The sequence below is a fragment of the Myotis davidii genome, unplaced genomic scaffold, assembly GCF_000327345.1.
Source record: "Myotis davidii unplaced genomic scaffold, ASM32734v1 scaffold89, whole genome shotgun sequence".
Lineage (NCBI taxonomy): Eukaryota > Metazoa > Chordata > Mammalia > Chiroptera > Vespertilionidae > Myotis > Myotis davidii.
Window position 1 is genome coordinate 458,252 of NW_006300372.1, and position 22,634 is coordinate 480,885.

Sequence of the window (22,634 nt, forward strand, 5' to 3'; positions counted from 1 at the left end):
GGTTGTCTGGGACTGAAGCTCCCAGCCTCTCCTTTTTTTCTTTAATCCTGGGATTTATTTACCTTCTATAATTGAGACACTGTTGCTGTCAGTGGCGCTCCCAACTCTGAGACCGTAGCCGGATGAAAGCAAGTATCTGGGGTTTGTTTAGCTTCTATAATTGAAACATTGTTGCTTTTGGGCTCAGAGCCAGGCCGCGGCAGGCGGGGAACCTTGGCTTCCTCCATCACTGGAGCAAGCAAGCCTCCTGCTCACTTCAGCTGCATGTCTGCTGGCTGCCACCTTGGTTGGGTTAATTTGCATATCGTGCTGATTAGCCAATGGGAGGCATAGCAAAGGTACGGTCAATTACCATGTTTGTCTATTATTAGATAGGATACCAGTATATGCACATTTTTGTATACTAAATATCTATACTAATAAAAGGGTAATATGCTAATTAGACTAGATAGACTGGACGTCCTTCCTGACAAAGCGGGGGGGCATGGCCAGCCTGCAAACCACCCGTGGCGCCTCCCCCTAGCGGGGACCCCCACCCCAATCTGGGATCGGGCCCCCTTCAGGGCAGGCCAGCCAGCCCCAACCTGTGCACCAGGCCTCTATCCTATATAATAAAAGGGTAATATTCAAATTGACCCTAATGGCAGAACGACTAGAACGACCGCTGAACCAGTCACTATTAGGCACACTGACCACCTCTTGATCCCTTTCCCTGGCCAGCAGGTTCTGATCACCTGATGGCACCCACGGTGGGGTATGGCCAGCAAGCGGGCGGGAACACCGTCAGGCACCAATCACCAGATGGTGAACAGGGAACTGGGGTCGGTGGCAGCGTGGGGCAAGGCTGGCTTTGGGTAGCTGGGGAAAATGGTGCACCGGGCCTCTAGTACTTCAATAAAGCTGGAAATATTGACTATTAAATATCATGGAGCATAAGAGGTGCTACAGGCTTTCAGTCTAAAAGGGAAATTTTAGAGAGATAGGCAGAGAAAGTCGATGCTGAGAGTAAAATATTAAAAATAACAAAAACAAAACACCTACACACACACATACACAAAAAATGGAGTGCTGCAATATTCACTGGCAGAAACTTGAAAGCAAAATAAAATACCAATAAAAAAAAAAGTGGACAGAAGCAATAAGAGAAAACAGCTGTGAACTTACCAAAAGTGAAGAAATACTTCAACATACAGAATCTAGATATTCAGAGAATTCCAAGGGTAAATACAAAGAAAACTACACCATGGCACATCATCACAGTAAAACTGTTTTAACCAGAGAAAAAAAATTCTCAAAATAGCAATGGATACAATATATTACCTTCAAATGAACAATAATAACACTGACAATGGAGTTTTTTGTTTGTTTGTTTTTTAAAGAGAAAAACACGCCCAGCGGTTAGAGCACCAGCCTGCAGACTGAAGGGTCCTGAGTTCGATTCCAGTCAAGGGCACATGCCCAGGTTGCGGGCTTGATCCCCAGTAGGGGGTGTGCAGGAGGTAGCCGATCAATGATTCTTTCTCATCATTGATGTTTCTATCGCTCTTCCTCTCCCTCTCCCTTCCTCTCTGAAATCAATAAAAAATTTTTTTTAAAAAGAAGAAAACAAAAAATACCCTTCAAAAATATAGGTTAAATAACCATATAGCTAGACAAAAACAGAGAAGTCATTATCAATACACCTGAATTAAAATAAATACTAAAAAGAGTATTTATTCAGGCAGCGGAAAACAAATTACACCAAAAGGAAATACAGAAATGCAGACAGGAAGGAAAAACACTGTAAGTGTTTTTAAGTGAATATGGATATTACAAAATAACAGCAAAATGTGGGGTTTAAAACATGTAGAATTAAAATGCATGACATCAATAACTCAAAAGAGAATACGTAGTGAATAGTTAAAATGTTTTAAAGTTCTAGCATTATCTAGAACAGCCGTGGGCAAACTACGGCCCGCAGGCCAGATCTGGCCCATTTGAAATGAATAAAACTAAAAAAAAAAAAAAAAAAAAAAAAAAAAAAAGACCGTACCCTTTTATGTAATGATGTTTACTTTGAATTTATATTAGTTCACACAAACACTCCATCCATGCTTTTGTTCCGGCCCTCCGGTCCAGTTTAAGAATCCATTGTGGCCCTCGAGTCAAAAAGTTTGCCCACCCCTGATCTAGAAGGTTGTAAGTTATCGTTTGTATTAGACTGTAATAAGTCAAGCAAACATGTTGTAATTTCTAAGGTACCCCCAAAAAGGACAGTAAAAAATGTATGACTAGGGGAAATGTGAAATAATAAAGTTTTAAATGAATCTAAAAGAAGGCAAAGACAGAAATAGGATGTAAGTTAAAAAAAATCAAATAGAAAATAATGGTATACATCTATTCAAATGGATTAAATATTTTGCAGTGAAAAGACTAAGATTATCAGACTGAATTTACAAAACATACACACTAAATATGTTCTGCTTGCAAAAGACACACCTTAAATAATGCCACAGAACTACAGAAGGTAAAATAGTAGAAAAAGATATGTTAACCAAAAGAAACCTGATGTAGCTATACTAATATGATAAAGATTTCATCTCTAATAATGCTAGTGCCTTGAATAGACACAACTCATAATGATAAAGGGTCAATCCACAAGATGCAATAATTCTAAGTCTAAATATATCCTAATTTTGATAATTATACTGTGGTTATAGACCTGTTATTGTGAAATGCACACCGAAGGATAAAGAGTTATTAGTTTGTAACATACCAAAATGTCAAAAACCTTCCCTCTGAGATGAAGAGCAAGAAAAAAAATATTCAAGATCATCACTTCATTAAACAGCATTGGCTGGAGGTCTCAGCCAGTGCAATCCTATCTAATAATAGACAAAGATGGTAATTGACCGTACCTTTGCTACGCCTCCCACTGGCTAATGAGCGCAATATGCAAATTAGCCTCCAACAAAGATGGTGGCTAATATGCATACTGCAGGCAGGGTGGGACAGCGCGAGCCACCATCCAGGCCCCATGTGCATCTCCGCCCCAAGCCAGGACTCCCGTGTGCCACGTAAGCCCCGCCCCCAGCCGGGACCCCTGTGTGCCGCCTAAGCCTCATGCCAGCCGGGACCCCGTGGCGATCCGAGAGCAGGAAAGTGCCGCCCATAGGCAGCACCCAGCAGGGACTGACCCCGGGTCGCTGTGGGGATCCCAGAGCAGGAAAGTGTGGCCTGCAGGCAGCCCCCAGGTGGGCCTGCTCCTGGGTCACCATGGCGATCCCAGAGCAGGAAAGTGCGCCTGCAGGCAGCCCCCAGGAGGGCCTGCCCACAGGTCTCCGCGACGATCTGGCTATCCGTGAGCAAGAAAGCACTGCCTGCAGGCAGCACCCCACCTTGGCCACAGCTCAAGGGAGAGTACAACACGCAGTGGAGGCCAGAAGCCTGAGAGATCAACACTGCCCTCCCCTGTAGGCCTTGTCCCTCCCAACTACCCTCCACGGTGTGGCTGGGGGCAGGACCCCAGCAGACACGCAGACGCAGACACACACACACACACACACACACACACACACACACACACACACACGACGCCTGCTCCGAGCCTCTGCTGCCAGACTGTGGCCGTCAGTAGGACATCCACTGAGGGCTTCTGGACTGTAAGAAGGGCAGGCTGGGCTGAGGGGAAACACCCCCCAAGTGCACGAATTTCGTGCACCGGGCCTCTAGTCCTATCTAATAAAAGAATAATATGCAAACTGACCATCACTCCAACACACAAGATGGCCACCCCCATGTGGACACAAGATGGCCAGCAGGGGAGGGCAGTTGTGGGTGATCAGGCCAGCAGGGGAGGACAGTTGGGGGGTGGGACCCAGGCCTGCAGGGGACAGTTAGGGGGAACCCAGGCCTGCAGGGGAGGGCAGTTAGGGGCGACTAGGCTGGCAAGGGAGGGAAGCTAGGGGTGACCAGGCCAGCAGGGGGCAAACCAAGCTTGCAGAGGAGGACAGTTGGGGGCGATGAGGCCTGCAGGGGAGGGTAGTTGGGGGCAACCAGGTCAGCAGGGGAGGGCAGTTAGGGACAATTGGGCCGGGAGGCGAGGGTAGTTGGGAGGGACAAGGCCTATAGGGGAGGGAAGTTAGGGAGGACCAGGCCTGTAGGCGAGGGCAGTTGGAGGCAACCAAGCCAGCAGGGGAGGGCAGTTAAGGGCAACGAGGCCGGGAGGGGAGAGTAGTTGGGAGGGGCAAGGCCTGCAGGGGAGGGCAGTTAGGGGTGACCAGGCCAGCAAGGGAGGGCAGTTAGGGGCATTGGGCCGGCAGGGGAGCAGTTAGCATCGATCAGGCTGGCAGGGGAGTAGTTAGGGGGTGATCAGGCTGGTAGGCAGAAGTGGTTAGGGGCAATCAGGCAGGCAGGCGAGCGGTTGGGAGGCAGCAGTCCTGGATTGTGAGAGGGCAGTCGGACATCCCTTGAGGGGTCCCAGGTTGGAGAGGGTGCAGGCTGGGCTGAAGGACACCCCCCTCCACCACCGCTGTGCACAAATTTTGTGCACCAGGCCTCTAGTAAGGCAAGAAAAAGAAACACAAATTCTAAGAATCAGAAAGGAAGAAATAACACTCATTTGAAGATGATGATTGTCAGTATAAAAACAATCTAAACAAACCTATGGAAAAATTATGAGCAAATTAACAAAAAGAAGTAAAAAATAATCATGTAAAATATGAAATATCTAGAAATAAATTTAATAAAAATTGTGCAAGACCCCTCACTATGGAGGAAGATAACTTTATTGAAAAACATTAAAAATGGTAAGTAAATATAGATGGATAATTCATAGATTAAAAAGACTTGATAATGTTAAAAGGTCAATTCTTTCCAGATTGCTTTATATAGTCAATAGAATAAAAAGCCCAACAGATTTCTGTTTTTGTTTTCTTCAGGGTTTTTTTAAGTTGACAAGCTGATTCAAAAATTTGTATGGAAATACAAAGGGCCAAGAAGAGCTACGACATTCATGAGAAAGCAGCAAAAAAATAGGAGACATCAACATCCTACCTAATAATACACAAACATGGTAATTGACCGTACCTTTGCTATGCCCCCCATTGGCTAACCAGTGCAATATGCAAATTAACCGCCAACAAAGATGGCGGTTAATTTGCATACGTAGGCTCCAAGCGGTGGAGCGAAGCCTGACGGCCCGTGGCCGGTGGAGCAGCAATGCCTCATGGCTCCAGGGCCGGTGGAGCAGTGAAGCCTGACGTTTCCAGGGCTGGCTCCAGCCAGAACTCGGCCAGAGTGAAGGCCTGGGCCCTGGGTGCCAGAGGCAAACTGGTGCCAGCAGCCAGGAGAAAGGAAAGCCTAGTGCACGAATCTCTTCATGCAACAGGCCTCTAGTATATTATAAAATCATAATAATCAAGATCATGTGGTATCAGCATTGAAACAGACAAGATGACCAAAAGAAGAGAGTACAATCTAGAAAACAGACCCATGCATAAAGGCTCTTCATATAGCAAACTGAACATGTCAATGACTGGGAAAAGAACATACTTCCCAATAAATGGAATTGGAACTAAGTGTCCATATTAAAAAAAAAGAAATTGTATTCAAATGCAAAGAAATCAATTAAAAACCTTAATGTGAAAGGCAAAACTATAGGATTAATTATCTTAGTGACTAAAGGACTTCTTAAACAAGATACAATATGTATTAGTCTTAAAGGAAAAGATTGATAAATCTAAGTACTTTTTCATTAAAAATTTCTGTTAACCAAGACACTATTAAAAAAAAAAGGTGAAAAGACAAGCTAGAGAGTCAGGGAAGATGTTTGTGATACACTTAAGTGACAATATCTAGAATATATAAAGAATTCCTTTTGTTTGGAATATCACCATTTGCAACCCTAATGAACTAATAAATCTATGCACTGAAAATCAATAGCTGCTAACATCACAGAGGGACAACCAGTCATTATGTGCCCTCTGAAGAGAAACCTAATACCTATTATGAAGTCTTGGCAAAAAGACAAATAGAGCCTGATTCTGACTGAACCTCTAGATTCAATTACCAATTTACAGTAAATAAAGGACACAGAAACTACACTAGGGGAATACAATTACAAAATCCATATTATGGGAAACTCCACGGGACAAGTGATATAGTTTTTACAACAAATGAATTTTAAGAAAAAGAAAAAGAAGAACCTATAGATTAAGAGAGACAAAAATGACATTTTAAAATATAAGCAAAACTAAGTTATAGTGTTCAGTAATATAAACTTGGGCGATAAAAAATAAAAAAGTGATTGCCAATCAGGACAGTGATTTCTCTTAGAGGGGGAAAAAGCATGGGGGTTCCTAGGTTTTCTATCTCCTGACATGTGGCGTTTACAAGGGTATTCACCTTGTAATAATTCAAAGTTGTATATCTGTTCTATGTAGCTTTCTGAATTTTTATTATATTTAACAATAAAAAGTTTAAACATGAAAAGAATACCTAGCTCAACGGGTGTGGCTCAGTGCTTGTGTCAACCCATGCACCAAGAGGTCACACGCCTGGGTTGTGGGCTCGATCCCAAGTAGGAGGCAGCCAATCAATGTTTCTCTCTCATTGATGTTTCTCTCTCTCTCCCCAAACTTCAATAAAAATAAATTTTTAAAAAAGAAGACCACCTAAAAATTAGATAATGATAATTTGGAGGAGAAACGGGAAGGGTAGTAAGAGAAGTACCATCCTCACTTTTCTAGCAGGGAGGCTAGAAAAAAAAAAATCGATAAAAAATTTTCCATTTATAAGTCAAGAAAAATAGGCAAAAGTATATTATTTTTTAAAGTATTACTATACAACAGAGAATGACTGTCACTGAGACTGATAAACACTTTTTTTCTTTTTTTTAAAGAAGGGGTTAGCATTCCAGGTAAGAGATGAGGGAATGACAAGGTTATAGCAGGGCTGAAGACAGACATAAATAGATGGATTTGAGAATTTCTCATAAAAAGAATCAAACAGGCTCAGTGAAGACAAATATTGAATTCAAAGTGGTATGAGTCAACAATACTGAAGGAACTAATGCATTGTAAGAGCAAGCAAACAAGTAAACACGTTGTGCATAACAGGAGCCAGGTAAAAGGAAACCATGGTGTTAAGTGAGGATAGTGGTTACTCTAGGTCAGGGGCGGGAGGATTAAGTCATTGGTTGTAACTGAAGTGGACACAAGGAGTTTCTAGTTCTTAGTAATGTTCTGTTTCTTGATCTGGGTGTTGATTACATGGATATAAATTTCATTTTTAATTTTGTGAAAATTCATTGACTCATACACATGATTTGTACACTTCAACTTGAAATAAAGAAGAAAAAATACACACACGATTTTGATTATAAATACTACATATACAGTATAAGTAAAGACTACAAGAGAACATGGACAAATCAATTTGTTAAAGGTAATGAGACAGTAATTATGTGTACATTTTTTTAAGCTGTCACCCACCAGGGAACTGACAAAGAGAAAAGAGGCATTGGTCTGGACACTACCTATTAACATTTTCATATCCTTATGAAATGCTCTATAGCTAGCTGTGGTTCTGCTTTCACACTGGGTTGGGGGAGGGAGGGACCCCAAGGACAACCAGCTATTGAGTCAAATATAGAACCCATCGGATACTCCCATTAGCAGCTGTCTCAGCCCTGTTAGAGGAATGGTGCATTAATTCAGCATACAATTTTATAGCATTTAACATATAACCTATCAATGCTTGAGTTTCAGCCTCATTTTGCCAGAGCAAGGATGCAGAAGTAGGTACAGACAGCTTCTCAGCACAGAGGAAAGGAGGAGAATCTCATTTGCAAATGTCTGTGACTCTCTGCTGAGAATACAGAAAAGAGACTCTTATCACTCAGTTGACTCTTTGGTAAAAAGGTGAGTTAGTGCCAGGGTTTCTAGAACATTTCTAGCTGCTGCAATCCTGACCTCTTCAGCAGATTCAAAGCACTTTTGCTAATGGGAACTACGACTTCCAAACTGGCACACAGCCAATCTAGTCTCCAAGAACCAGACTTCACAAGTGCCCTGCCAGCCTTGCCAAGAGCTCAGACCCTGCCACTTCCTTTCTGTAACCTGTGCCCTTCCCAGGAGCAAGGGAACAGATTGCCTGCCATAACTGCTAAAAGTCAGAGTCACTGACCCATTTAGGGAGGGGGAGGATTGAGCATCAAGCAAGAGCTTTCATCTCATCATGTGTATATAAGTCAAACTCAGGGGTAATCTCCAAAAAGGTCATGGGGAAGAGTTGGGATGTTATAATGCTGGAGCCATGGAAGAATTTTCAAACATACCCACCCCCAAAATTACATTTTTTTCTTTTTATAAAACAGTCTATGAAGTGCCGCTAACTCATTAGGTCTGATCAGGGAGACAGTGGTGGGAAGGCCAAGCAGAGGATCTGGAATCACCCTAAGGATGCAGCTATTACCCAGCATGTAAATCCAGTGTCCCACAGCTTAACAAGTCTTTAATTCCTAGGAAAGACCATGGTCCACTTCAACCATGTTCTCTAGTAACAGAAGTCTGCAAACTTTTCTAAAGACTTTGGCAACAGGCCACCATGTCAGGAGAAATAAGCCACTTTCGCCCTAGTTGGTTTGGCTCAGTGGATAGAGCATCAGCCTGTAGACCAAAGGGTCCTGGGTTCGATTCCAGTCAAGGGCACATACCTCAGTTGCAGGCTCCTCCCCAGTCCGAGCCCTGGTTGGAAATCGTGCAGGAGGCAACCAATCGATGTTTCTCACACAATGATATTTCTCTCTGTCTTTCCCTCTCTCTAAAAATCAATGGAAAAATATCCCCAGGTGAGCCACTGTTCCAGTAAGAGACTCCAGTGCTTCCTCCACCTGAAGGCTGCAGAGCATTGCCCTTCACTTCCTCTGCCATCACCTCGGGGGTTACCCTAAAGATGGGAGGCTCTGCTCTATGAAGAGAAGTCTGGCTCTGTATCTTCCCTGTCCTAACCTGAGAGAGCCTCCCTATTTCCTTAAGAAATCAAGTCTATAAATAAATTGCAAGATTAAAAAATGAGGACAGCACAAAATGGGGAGGGAAATATAGCCACATCAAGTGCAATGTATAAATTTTGGTTGGCTCTGATTCAAATGAACAAATGATTTAAAAAATTAGTATTATACGACAACGAGAAATTTAAACATTTTAATATCTAATGGTATTTTTTAAGGCCTTTATTTTTTTATATACATTCTGAACTATTTACAAATTAAATGACATGACTAACTATGACATACTTTAAAATAACTGAGATGGCAAATAAAATAACTGAGGGGGCTGATGCAGGTAGATAAACAAGAGCGGCCATGAATTAATTTCTAAACTTGGATGATGGAAACACAGATATTCATACTATGCTCTTTATATGTATTTATTGCATATGTGTTTGTTTTTAACCCTTACCCCAGGGTATTTTTTCCCATTGATTTTTTTAGAGAGAGGGGAAGGGAGGGGAGCAAGAGGAGAGAGAAACATCAATGTGAGAGACACACATCAACTGGTTGCCTGCGATATGTGTTCCGAAAGGTGCTGGGGGATGAACCTGCAACCGGGGTGCATGCCCTTTGTTGGGAATCAAACCAACAACACTTTGGTCCAAGGGTCAATGCTCTAAATCAGCTGTGGGCAAACTACGGCCCGCAGGCCAGATCCGGCCCGTTTGAAATGAATAAAACTAAAAAAAAAAAAAAAAAGACCGTACCCTTTTATGTAATGATGTTTATTTTGAATTTATATTAATTCACACAAGCACTCCATCCATGCTTTTGTTCCGGCCCTCCGGTCCAGTTTAAGAACCCATTGTGGCCCTCGAGTCAAAAAGTTTGCCCACTCCTGATTGAAATGCTGAGCCAAACCGAGCAGGGCTGTTTCTTTTTTTTTAATTTTCAAAATAAAAACTTTTTTAAAAGATTGTTTTCCTGGAGTCATCAAGGTATCTAACTCTTCTCAGACAACTAAGTGAAAAAGCCTTTTCTTGGGCTGGAGAGAGGGGGTGGGTGGAGGTGAAAGAGGGAACAGGGGGGATAAGTGGTGATAGATAAAATAATAATAAAATAAAATTTTAAAAGGCCCTTTCTTCTTAGCTGATCCTATAGTTGAGAATACCATCCTAAACATCTCTGTAATAAAAACCACCTAAACCCGGGCTTAGATTCTCAGTGAGACAGGGGGTGCTCTGCCTGCTGTCAGAGACTAGCCCCCTGTCACTGTTAGGTGTCCAGCAGCCAGTAGCCACTTGCTCTTTGCTCAGCTGGCAGGGACTTGCTACATCTATTGCTCAGAATGCAGGCAGCCTGCAGCAAGGGAAGTCCCTGGTGATCGAGTGCTGAGTAAAGGAGTGTGTGGAGTGCCTCCCTCCCTCCCAGTCTCACCCCTCCCTTGCCGCACTCTTTTTTTCCTGCGTCACCAACACAAAATGGAGTTAGCTGGAAACAAAAACAATTTGTCTAAAATGGCTGCATGCAGCAGGGAGTGCCGGGCAATAAAGCGAAGGGAAAGGGCACCCCCTGCTGTCCAACAGAGGGACCCCGTTTTACTTTCTTCATCATTTTTTAATACGTCAAAACAATCAATCTGACAGAGTCCATGCTAATTTTGTCATGAATCTTGATCCCATGTTGAATTCTAAAATCAAAGAATAGAAATTGAGGCACAAGAAGGAAAAATAATCTTTGGGCCCTAAAGACTAAGGCAGACTCAGCTGCCTGAATCCCAGTTATTGCTTGGTTATAACTGGTAACAGAGTTAGTTTCTAAGGCCCACAGGACGGAAGGGAGGTCCTGCTTTGCACAGTATTCCCCAACTTCAGTAATGAGCTAAGGGCCTCCGGAGTCCCGCGGTTATAGCCATCACTTCCCCAGGAATTCCTGTAGCAGGCTTCTCTCAATGGAGACCACAAACAGGAAATGGAGGCAGGGGGAGCAGCCTGACATCCTGAAAACTAAGTGCTTACGAATTGCAGGTGGGAGTAAGTAAAGTAGGAAAAAGGACTTTGGTATCTAATGCCGGTTACATCTGCCGAGCTGAAAGATTCAGGCTGAGCTACAAAGCACTCCACCTAACCTTAATTCTCACTCACTTACTCAGGACCACACTACTTCCTCTGCCCAAGACAAAGCCTGCAGCATTTGTCCCTATTCATTAGGGAACATAATCATATACTACACCTCCCTTAAGTAAGCCAAGTACCGTATGACTAAAAGAGAACACATGAGAAAGGTGGGAAAAGCACAAACATGCTTAAAATTCTGTGGGTACAAGTCACCACTGTTTCTGCTACTTAAATAAAGCAGCAAAATATCCAGAAAGGGAGATAACTGCAGTACATGTAATACATATGAGCACAGAATCAAAATAGGAAGTTTAAAAAAAAATGTGGACTTTGGTACCACTGTAGTTCTCGCTGAAAAAATAGGGTCTTTGTGGAAGTGTCCTAGATCTCCCCCACTTATCTGAAAGAGTAGAACACTTAGTAAGATCCCTAGGAAATAACAAACTTTCTGTGAGGGTAACAGCTCTGGAATCACGAAGTCCACCCAGCATACAACAAGCCATGTCTGGTACGTTCTACCCGAGTTCTCTGATCCTGGGAAGAGGACAGAACAGGAGGGTGCTACCATGCGCTAATGTAAGAAGCTGCCCAGTTGGAGGATTTCTACTTTATATTCCTCATAGCTGTAATGTACATGAGAGAAGAATTCAGCACCTCACAGCCATTTGTAGGTATACCTCACAGGAGGGAAAAACAGACAGACAGCATGCCAAATGAACAGCTGTTATCCCTGCCCAAAGGTAACCAGATGCCCACCACTGGCCTCTTGGCCAAAACAGATAGGCATCTGCTAAACTGCACAGAACTACATCATTGGATGTGCACACTGTAAGGAGGGATGGAGCAAATTGGCAGAAATGGATAAACCTGAAGCACAGGAACAAAGCCAGACAGAATTCCAAAGTGACAAGAACCAGGAAGAGGGGAACACGATGGGATTCTGAAAGGGTGGGGGCAAAGCAGTATTAGAAATCCAGGCACTTCTCAAAGCATGGCTCATTCAAGACAATACAGTCACTGAATTTCTCACACTTTCCCAGCACACCCAGGAAGGTGACTCAATGAGGGAGTGCTAAGAGATCAGCTTTAGAGATCTGGGTGGGTAGGGACTGAAGGACAGTCAGTGCTCCGAGCAAGTCAGCAAAAGGGTAGGACAGACAGGTTTATGCAAGGAACAGCAGGCTAAAAGGCATCAAATTAAGGTACTAGGAATAAAGTCTTTCCTTTCTTAAAAAAATGGATCAGGATCTAAATAAGGTCCAAACACTGCAACTGACTGACATGTTTAAAAATTCTATTTTAATCTCTATGTTCCCCTTGATCTCATTTTTTACCTTGACATCTACTTTTTGAAGAAATCAGGACACTGCCTTCTGGTGAAAAGCAAAACCTACTGGAGCAGTGCCATGCCAGTCCCCAAATGCAGGCACCTCAGGTTTCTCTAAACGTGACTGCCTTCTTACCACTCCCCTTCACTAAATGCTGAATTCTGCGTCCAACAGATCTGGGGTCCAATTCTGGCTTGCTATTTACTTGCTATGAAATCTTAATAAGCAAAGGACATTAATTCTGTAACTGGTATGTCTCAGCTATAAAATGAAGGTACTACCTATTAGACAGCATTGTTTGAATAATTAGAAATAATAGGTGATAAGCTCCTATCACAGTCTCTGACATTAAATAGATATTTCTGAATAAGACAGAATGAGAAGGCAAAATACCTTCATCTTTTTTAGGTGCTTGAAGCATTTTTAATCTGCTCTGTCTCACCCACACCCACCTAAGTACTGAATAAACTGCAGATTTCTAAATCATTCTCTGTAACAAAGGATCCTAGAAATACCCTCCATTTTATTCAGGGGACTGGGAGGGGAATAGTGTAAAAGTGGAACAAAGAGAACAGATGGAACAAACACCCAGCCCCCAGGCTGAGTCTGCAGCTGCAGCTGCTGGTTTTCGTCATATTGCTGTATTTTTCCCTTCTTTGTTCCTAAGGTGGAAGCCAGGAAAGGGTGGGGAAAGAGAGGGGGAGGAAGGGGTGGGGACGAGGGCAGGATCGTCATCACTGTTACTGAAAGTCACCTGATGCTCTCCTCCAATCCCCAGTCTCTGACCTCACAATCTGGAACCAGAGCCAAAATAGCTCAACTGCGCACACCCCGTGGCTGAAAAGAAAAATGCAAGCAGAACAGAAATTCAAGCAGAATAGGAAAAGAGGGACATTCTTAAAGGATTTTAGCAGTTTTTCTTGCCAAGAGGAAATTTAAACACACACACACACAGTGTATTATATTCCAATCTAATATATACAAAAGAAAAAGTCACTGACTCTTAGAACAGAGCTGGGATTACTGGGATAAAGAAGGGAAGGATGACTGCACCTCATCTTGCACACATGGGGTTACCAATGCCCTTCTGTTGTTTAACAGGGGTTCCCATACCCAAGGGAGTTGAGAGAAGAACAAATAGCTTTTCCAGGTGGAATCTGACTTTCCAACAGGCTAGGATCATTACGGAGAGTGAAGTAAAAGACGCCATTACCTGCTTGGTAAGACTGCTCTCTACTCTGCACATTAATTTATCAGGTCCAAGACTTCTAGAAACCCCCCTTTCAAGCACCCTGGACCTTGGCAATTTCCTTCTTAATCCTTCTGTACTTCCCATTATAATAATAAGATGACCACATTATAGAAAAATGGAAGGAAAAAAAATCTAGCACCCTAACAAAAACTCTTCTAGTTTTGTGGTAACATACTCTTCCAATCTTTTACTTCTGCTGTATTTTTTCTGTAAAACAGGATTGCAGTAAAGCTTATATACAATTGTTTCCTGCCTAGCACTGTATCATGAGCATTCATCCATGCTGCTCCAAAGGCGAGCACCCACACCCACCTAAATACTGAATAAACTGCAGACTTATTCTGTAGAGCTATAACACGGGACAGTTAAAGGGTACTAAGTTCTAGAGCAATTCCTTCAGGACAAAAGCTAAGAAGAAACAATTAGGTGAGTCATCCTTTTTTTTTAAGACTATACCCCTCTATGAAGTGGTGCCCTTATACTAGTGACACAAAGCTCTGCTCTAGAGTATAACACTCCAGTAAACTAGCTAGAGGTCTGGAAGGCCCCTTAGCAGAACTTTTCAAGTCTCTTTTCCTCATACCACAATGCTGCAAGGCTCTAGAGTGAGTTGCTGTATTTTTATAGAATTGGGTGGTTCACTAACTGTTCAGTCATGATATAAGAGGGTTTTCAGTGAAAACAGAGAGAAAAAAAGGACTCATGCATGCTAAGATGCAGTCAGATCAAATGGCTCATTGCAGCTACTGTTTCAAAAAAAAGGACCAATTGCTTCATTACTATATTTTTGTATTGTCATAGTATTTATTATAAAATACATGCTTTAGAATTTTTTTAAAGGAGGGAAATTTCTATGTATTGATTGATAGGAAGATTGTCCAGGATACAGACAATATGTAACAGTATAGATAGAATGTTGCCTTTTGGTAAAGGGAGGGAGGATAAGAATCTATATTAGCATTTGCTTATAACTGCATTTAAAAAAACACACTGAAAGGGTAACCAAGAAATTAATAAAAATGATAATCTCTAGAGGGGAGGGGTGGGGGAAGGATGAGATGGATGAATTCAAGGGTGGGAAGAAACTTTTTTATAACTATCTTGACTTCTGAACTCCCTATATTACCTATGCAGAAGAACAGATAATAGAGAAACAGAAAGAAAAGCCCAGAAAAAAAACCAATCTGTGGTGGAGATACCCTTAGGGCTCCCTGAAAACCAGTCTGGCTACTGTTTTATGTTTGCAGGGAGATGTGTCCCTATCAGCAGAAAACTAAGTTCAGATCCAACAACTCCCACAGTGTAAGGGACCCTCACAACAGTGCTTTTTCTTGGGGCAGCAGTTTGGCTCAGTATGTAGCCAGAGAGCAATGGATCCTCTTCTGCTCATCCCAAAGCTTACTCTGCTCTGAAATTTCCTGGAGATCCCATTCCTCCTCCTAATCACACCCTTGATCCCTACCAACTCCGGGTCTCCCTGGAGAGAGAATAACCGACTTAACAAGAGTTATGTCTGCACAGCCACAACACTCTCCATCATGATCTGTACTTCCTCCAGTTTCTCATCAACTCCAACTTTGTTGTAAAAGCTGAGAGACCTCTAATCATCCCTCCTCCATCCATCCTCTCCAGCCCAGTCCATTGCTAAGTGGGTCCCAGCTACTTCACTGACTGCAGAGAACTTCTTCAAAACATCCTCCAAAGATGTTTTGAGACCTGGCTGGGAAAATAGCAAGAAAATGATTTTGTAGAAGCAAGTGCCCTTGAAGTACAGCCTCCAAAATGTTAGTAGACAATGTCAAATTGTTTCCAAAGTGATCTGGCATGACCTCCATAAAAACAAAGACAATACTTGTACATTATCTACTCTGACACAGACATAAAAGTGTTATCACAAGAAAAAGTAGAGTAGCTTTTAGACTATGGCAGGGAAGGGAAGACAGCAAGCAGAACATGGATAAGAGTGAAAACTGAAGCAATGGGTCAAGCCAGGTTAATATATATATAACAAAATTACATGGGATGCTTGTTAAAAATATACTTGTCTACAGTCCTTGTAACCTGGACTCTCTGGATTTTTAACAAGTTCCTCCTGTAATCCTTATGTACACTAAAGGTTGGAAATTACCGGCAGAAACAGACATTTAAGTGTAGGGACTAACTGCATCAAGCTGACAAAAATTTAGGCAATACAGATCCCCTATGAGATGATCTAAGTCTCAGGCAATGCCATGTAAAAACATTTTGTCAGAAATCAGATCTAGAATCTGCAGGTAATGGTGGGTGCTGTGTTGGGTTTAGAAGATAATTTCAGTCTACATATGTCTAGAATAATAACACAGGCACACTCGAGTTTGAATAGCTAGAAGGAGGCTCTATAACTGAGATTATCTTGGGATAGTCAGATGCCAACAAATGTCACAGAAGGGTTGACTGTAAAAACTTTTCTGCACCAGCAAATTCTACCCAGGATAGGCCAGGGGAATTCCCTGAAGGAAACAAATTCAGTATAGTACCTCTGGGAAATTAACAGTATATAATCAGTGGATAGTTCTATTATGTGCTTGAAGTAGCTATTTTGTAGAAACTGAGACAGAGATGAAGTATGAATGTGTATCTAATGGAGTTATAAACATTTAAAACGAACTACCAAGCTAATAAAGTATGCTCTCTATGTAACACTCTAAAAGGAAGGCTATGCTTTCATGAAACTATCAGACTGAAACAAGAAACATTCGCCAGACTCCAGGCTCCCAAAAGAACACTAAATTGCTCCGATTAAATACACGAGCTGTGCTGGACAAGATCCTTTTGAAAACAGCCAGTATAACTTCCTGTCTTAATGTTACTATCGGTCCTCCAAACGACTTTCCAGACGGTAGAGGGCAGCATACCAAGCAGTTTGTATTTGAAAACAACAGAGGTTGCCTCTCCCTAACGTGACTGCGTCACTAACAGACGTAACAATGACACATCTAAAATAAAAGAGATCCATGTGCCATCTGGTGGCGAAAAGGAGAAAGAGCACACTGCAGATAGATATATCAAATTCCTCCAGTTTAGAGGGAATTAAAGTTTAATTATCTTTATCTGATGACACTCTCCCTTAAATCTCCACCAGTGCATGGAAAAAGAAGAAACTCAGACCACAACGAACAAAACACAGAACTTTTTAAAAAGCTGTCAAAACAAAAGAAGAATTTGAGATGATAGGTAGCACCAAAGACAGCTTATGCAAGAAAGAAAAAAAAGTTTTATATATTATAAAACAGAACCAGCATTTTAGAACTGACAGGTATCTTTAAGTCCATCTACCTCATTTTACAGATGAGGTAAAGAGTCAAAGCAAGAAGGAAAATCTCTGGTGCAATCTCATTAGTAGTCAGATTAAAGCAGATACCGCTTTTCCCCTATCAGACTCCTTGTAACCCCAAGTGATGGAGTAGATTTATAAATTACAAGACATACTATCTGATATTACAAACCTCTTGGCTTCTCTGTGCTAACACAATGACCCTACTCAAAATTCAAGAGAAGTTAGTAAATAAAAGACAAGAGCCCCAACAAATGTTCATTTGTTCTAATTCCACACACTTGAGAGACATAAGAAACTAACAGAACAGGCATCTTTCTGCCGAAAGACTCACTGAGTACGGGGAAGCATGTTGAGCTCTTACAAAATCTTGTTTCTGGAGGTTCAAGTTGCATAGACTACAAAGGTTCACAAGGACATTTCCTGGTAAACATCTAACTGGGTGGGTGCCACGAAGTGGACAGGAGAGGCTCACAGGGAAAAGGGAAAAGACCCTTGGATCCCTTTTGGGAAAGAGGAGCTTGCTTCCCCACCACAGACTCCTGTTAAAGCCTGAACCATGAAAGTTCTGCGAGAGCAGGACAAGTAAACCTCGCCAGAGCTGTCAGCAGTCTGACCTGTGGGGCAACAGCACAAACCTTGGGATCTGGACCCACACAGTTCTATCCTAACTAAAATACTGTTGTTTTTATGAAATTCTCAGCTCTTGGTCAAGATCTTGCTTTTTTGCCAGAGTTCTTTCTAATTCAGTCATTAACCACCTGGAGAACTGTTCTATGAAAACAGTTCCCATAATGCACCTCATATTTTAACAGAGAGAGACCATCGAATGCTATATATCGTTCACCTCACAACTATTAAGGGGCATTAGTTCGTGGATCTTAAGAACCCAAAAGGTTTTTAAAAGAAAGTAATAAACCTAAAAAGAACATCAGTTATCACTTACCACGCTGTTTTAAAACATAATGGTTTTAATGGGATCGTGTAATCAACAAAAGAAAGTTAGAAGAAAGCAGAATGAAAAGCTAGTTATCTTATACGTACTACGGATAATGACCTGAGGCCACCACCGTGATAAAAATGCTCCCTAGGAGAGGATGACAAAAAGTTAACTACAGTATTGAGCATGTTCCCAAGGAATTAAAGAAGCAGAGTCAACAAAGAGACCAAGATAAAGACTCCTTACTGATCATCATAAGGAAAATGAGAAAGTACTAGACTTTTTATAGCACTGCCTATCAAATCTGAACTCTTGGCAATAAATCAACTAAGTAAATTCCTGATTTATAGGAAGTCAAGAATTCAGAAATAATAACCCTTGAGAGAGAAAAATGTGAGAACTTGTAGTATAAATTTGAGGACCATTCCTCTCTCCTAGCTCTCCTCTAAGAAAAAGGTACATATCTTCTTGAACCTTAACGAAGGCAGTGGCTGAAGACCTTTAACTATAGGAGGCAGATGTGGAGAGTGAGACAGATGTTTTCTTTAATGCCTGATACTGGATAAGCCAGGAGGTATATGAGAACTTTTAGGTAGAAATAAAATATAAGAGAGATACAGGCATGTTTTAAAATAGAGGAATTGCATTTAGCAAGTGAGATAGGAAATAATGCAATATTATGAAAACCTAGTGTCCAAATAACTTCCTCATCAAGCTGCAGCTACTGGGCTGAAATCATCTAAGCAGGGCTTCTACAAGAACTAGATAAGCATGTCTTATTTGTCCAACTGGGTTAATATTGCTACAGTTGAATATACTGTAATCAGAATCTGGCTCCCCTTGAACCCTAAATATCTGATATCTCACCTTCCCTAATCTAATCTTTTTTGTACCTGCGAGTCACTGTCAATTCAAGGACATTTGTGCCTAAATGAATGAAGTGTTGCAGAAGCCAGCGTATCCCTGCTTCCAGCTTTGTCTGGATTTTCATTCTCAGAAGCTCTCAGGGCAGAGACATACATGTCTGAGAAGCCAAGGCTAGAGCAAGGGCTTGGAGTTGCACAGTCTGCAGTGTGAACCCTGGCTCTGGCACATACTATAATGGCCTTGAAAAAGTTTTTAACCCATGTCTCTACTTCTTCATCTGAAGATGGAATATTTATATAGTAAATGAGTATCATTTATTTTTTTAAAATATATTTTATTGATTTTTTACAGAGAGGAAGGGAGAAGGATAGAGAGTTAGAAACATGGATAAGAGAGAGAAACATCGACCAGCTGTCTCCTGCATACTCCCTACTGGGGATGTGCTCGCAACCAAGGTACATGCCCTTGGCCGGAATCGAACCCGGGACCCTTGAGTCTGCAGGCTGACGCTCTATCCACTGAGCCAAACTGGTTAGGGTTTATCATTTAATTATACTATCAATAGTAAGACTATGAATAAGAGACTTGGTAACTGCAATTGGTTACCAACTTAAAAAAAATTAAGGAGGAATGTTCTGAAATGTTATACTAGACATGTTTAAAGCACCAGAAAGCAAAGTAAACCTTGTTTTCACACTCATGAGATCTGGGTTCTCTGAGTCCTCATCTCTGAAGTTTCTAGAACTTGAAATTAAGACAGTGTGCCAATTTACACAAATGTAAGCTAATGGTATTATTACTTAATTTGTCCCTCACATTCCAAAGACAGAGTAAGTATATGGTAGCTTAATTTCTTTCCTGACAGTTAACAACACAGCTACTGGTTCTCCTGTACTCTTAAAAGAAAGAAAAAATATTAGGAAAAGATAAATCAACCCCAATCTTTAGTCTCAGTTTTCTAAAGAGAAATTCCTTTACATCTGTTTCACTTTTTCTCTAATATTAAAGAGATCCAACGAAAAGGCCCTTCTATGTACTTACCTTTTGATGCTGCAGAAGCAAAGGGCCAGGATGGAGAAAGCATCAGATATTGGAGAAAAATGGAAGAAAAACAAGGAATCACACATGGTTTGTTGTTACTGCAGACAGTAGGCTCAACCAGCTAAAGACTCTGCCCAACCCTCATCAATTATGTAGGTAGGTCTGGAGCTAGTACCTTAACAGCAGTGCCAGAATTGGTTCAAGAGCATCATCAAAATGGGGCCAGACTGAGCTGTCACCTTATCTCATATCCCCACAAGTAATAATGATATAAAATACCTACATGCAAAACAACTGGGTGGGGTGGGGGGAGAGAGGGCAGGGAGAAATAGCAACCTACATACAATTCTCTTTCACAAACCCAGCATCCCCAAAATATAAAAACATCTTATTTTCTTCCTAGTTGAAATCCCATCTCTCTTCAACCTTCACCCAGGAAAGGGAAAAAGATGGGAAACCCATTTATAGGATATTCTAAATACTACATTGGCCCTTTTTGCATGAATGAGGAAGGGACTCACTCTTGGTCTGCGCAGAGAAGGCACTGGTAAGTTTGGCGAAAAGTTCATTGTTCTCAAAGCGGTCCTCCTTCACCTTTGTCCAGAAGCAGTTCTGGGAAAGGTCCTCAGCGACAAACTGTGGATACAGGCAAGGTGTTAACAGTTACTAAGCTGAGTTCTGTACTTTCCATCCTAGAAAACTGATTAAGAAGCAAGAGGTGGCTGGCCGATTATGAGCACTGTCTATACCAGAATCAGATGGACCTGTGATAGACAACAGCTGTGCTCTTCATGATGAAATCAGGAGTTGATGCTTCCAGTGTGTTTGTTGATGATTATTCAAGTTATGCTACCTATCATCCTTCTAACCTCAAACCCACTAGTTTTAGAAGCATTAAGGCATTATTTCACATCTCCCCCTGTTCAACATCACATATTTTTCAAAAAAAATTTTTTTTTTCCCCACTGAGGAAGGGAGAGGGATAGAGAGTTAGAAATATCGATGAGAGAGAAACATCGATCAGCTGCCTCTTGCACACTCCCTACTGGGGATGTGCCTGCAACCAAGGTACATGCCCTTGACCGGAATCGAACCTGGGACCCTTGAGTCCGCAGACTGATGCTCTATCCACTGAGCCAAACCGGTTAGGGCTACATCACATATTTTCCCATCAATTTGGCTAACTGTGCCAAATTTGTTCTTTTTACAATTCCTTAACTCTATTTTAACTTGGTTTCTGGAAGAAAAAGGTTAAATGCAAACACATAGTGGGAATAATACTGGACAATGCAAATATCCCCTGTGAACTCATTTACTGGAGGGTGGAGGTAGTGGGGCTGTATCCACTAATCCATGACTTGAGATCAGCAAAATTATCAGTACTTTGTAGATTAGTGAAATGACTGTTATCAAACTGTGTGTTTCCCTGGCACTCAAATCCTCAGAGGCCAAAAATACTAACTTAAGTTTAGGTTTTGTAGCAGAGTTTGGGCTCAAAGAACTTTCCAAAATGATGTCTAGCATACAGGAGATATCTAATACCTGCTGAATACACACATGCATGAATGGCACTAAAGAGAGACAGATGTGAGCCACAAGAAAGGGAAGCCCAATCATGAACAAAGTAGAAAAGTGAAGTGGTTTCTGAAGATGTACTGATAAAGAAATGCACAGAAATTCTCACCTTGGACCAGTTTGGCCTCCGGAGCTGTACCTCTGGCTTATAAAGCTTCTTTGGGGTTAGTCCATATGGCAGAACTGGGGCTGCAGGAACTCCAAATCCAAAAGGGGGAGGTGGAGGCATACCCATTCCTGGTGGAGGTGGAGGAATGCCAGGGCCTCCAGGAAATGGAGGAGGTGGGGGGATTCCAGTACCACCAGGAAGAGGGGGAGGAGGAGGAGGCAGCATTCCTGGTCCACCAGGTAAGGGAGGAGGGGGTGGGGGGATGGCAGCACCCCCAGGCAAAGGAGGGGGAGGTGGTGGAGGAGGAATGGTGCCACCCCCAGGAAGAGGAGGTGGGGGTGGAATAGCAGTGAAACAGTCACCAGGGAGAGGAGGGGGAGGTGGTGGAGGAGGAATGGTGCCACCCCCAGGAAGAGGAGGTGGGGGTGGAATAGCAGTGCCAGAGTCACCAGGCAGAGGAGGGGCAGGGGGAACAGTAGCACTGCTGGGAGGAGCTACAGCAGTAACTGCAGCAGAGAGAGAAGCCATTTCTTTCTTGGCATCTTCCAATTCCTTGGACAGCTTGGCAACCTAGAAAAACAACATCAATGAAAGTATACTTCTCACTCTACCTCAGGAACAACTGGAGTTTAAAGGAGCCTAAAAAATTACTTAACCCCACCTTCTCATTTCATACATGAAGGGTGTGAAAGGAGTCAGACATGAAATGATTCGCCTGAAGTCACATAACTATTTAGTGACAAGGTGAAATTAAAGTTCAGGTCTTCATGTTCTTAGCTCAGCATGCTTTGCATTAAAAAGGCACCTTCATGCCTGGCCAGTGTGGCTCAGTGGTTGAGCATCAACCTATGAACCAGGAGGTCATGGTTTGATTCCGGTCAGGGCACATGCTCGGGTTGCGGGCTCAATCCCCAGTATGGGGCGTGCAGGAGGCAGTTGATCAATGATTCTCTCTAATCATTGATATTTCTATCTCTCTCTCCCTCTCCCTTACTCTCTGAAATCAATAAAAATATTTTCAAAAATAAATAAAATAAAAACAAAGAAGAAATAAAACCTAAATACCACTGCCTGCTTGGTGAAGTAAGAGATTTTTTTCCCCAGTCAAGAAAAAGTCA

The 22,634-nt window shown here is 42.1% G+C and overlaps 1 protein-coding gene across 1 annotated transcript in view; it reads right to left on the reverse strand.

The window, feature by feature from the left end:
• The window catches only part of DIAPH1 (diaphanous related formin 1), a 61,626-nt gene that overhangs the window by 26,115 nt on the left and 12,877 nt on the right, over window positions 1-22,634 (reverse strand). Inside the window, exons 14-16 of the mRNA XM_015572627.1 lie at window positions 21,517-22,086; window positions 20,354-20,468; window positions 19,833-19,841 (exon numbers count right to left, since the gene is read on the reverse strand). Coding sequence (XP_015428113.1) covers window positions 19,833-19,841; window positions 20,354-20,468; window positions 21,517-22,086 — 694 coding nt within the window. The remainder of the gene's footprint in view (window positions 1-19,832; window positions 19,842-20,353; window positions 20,469-21,516; window positions 22,087-22,634) is intronic.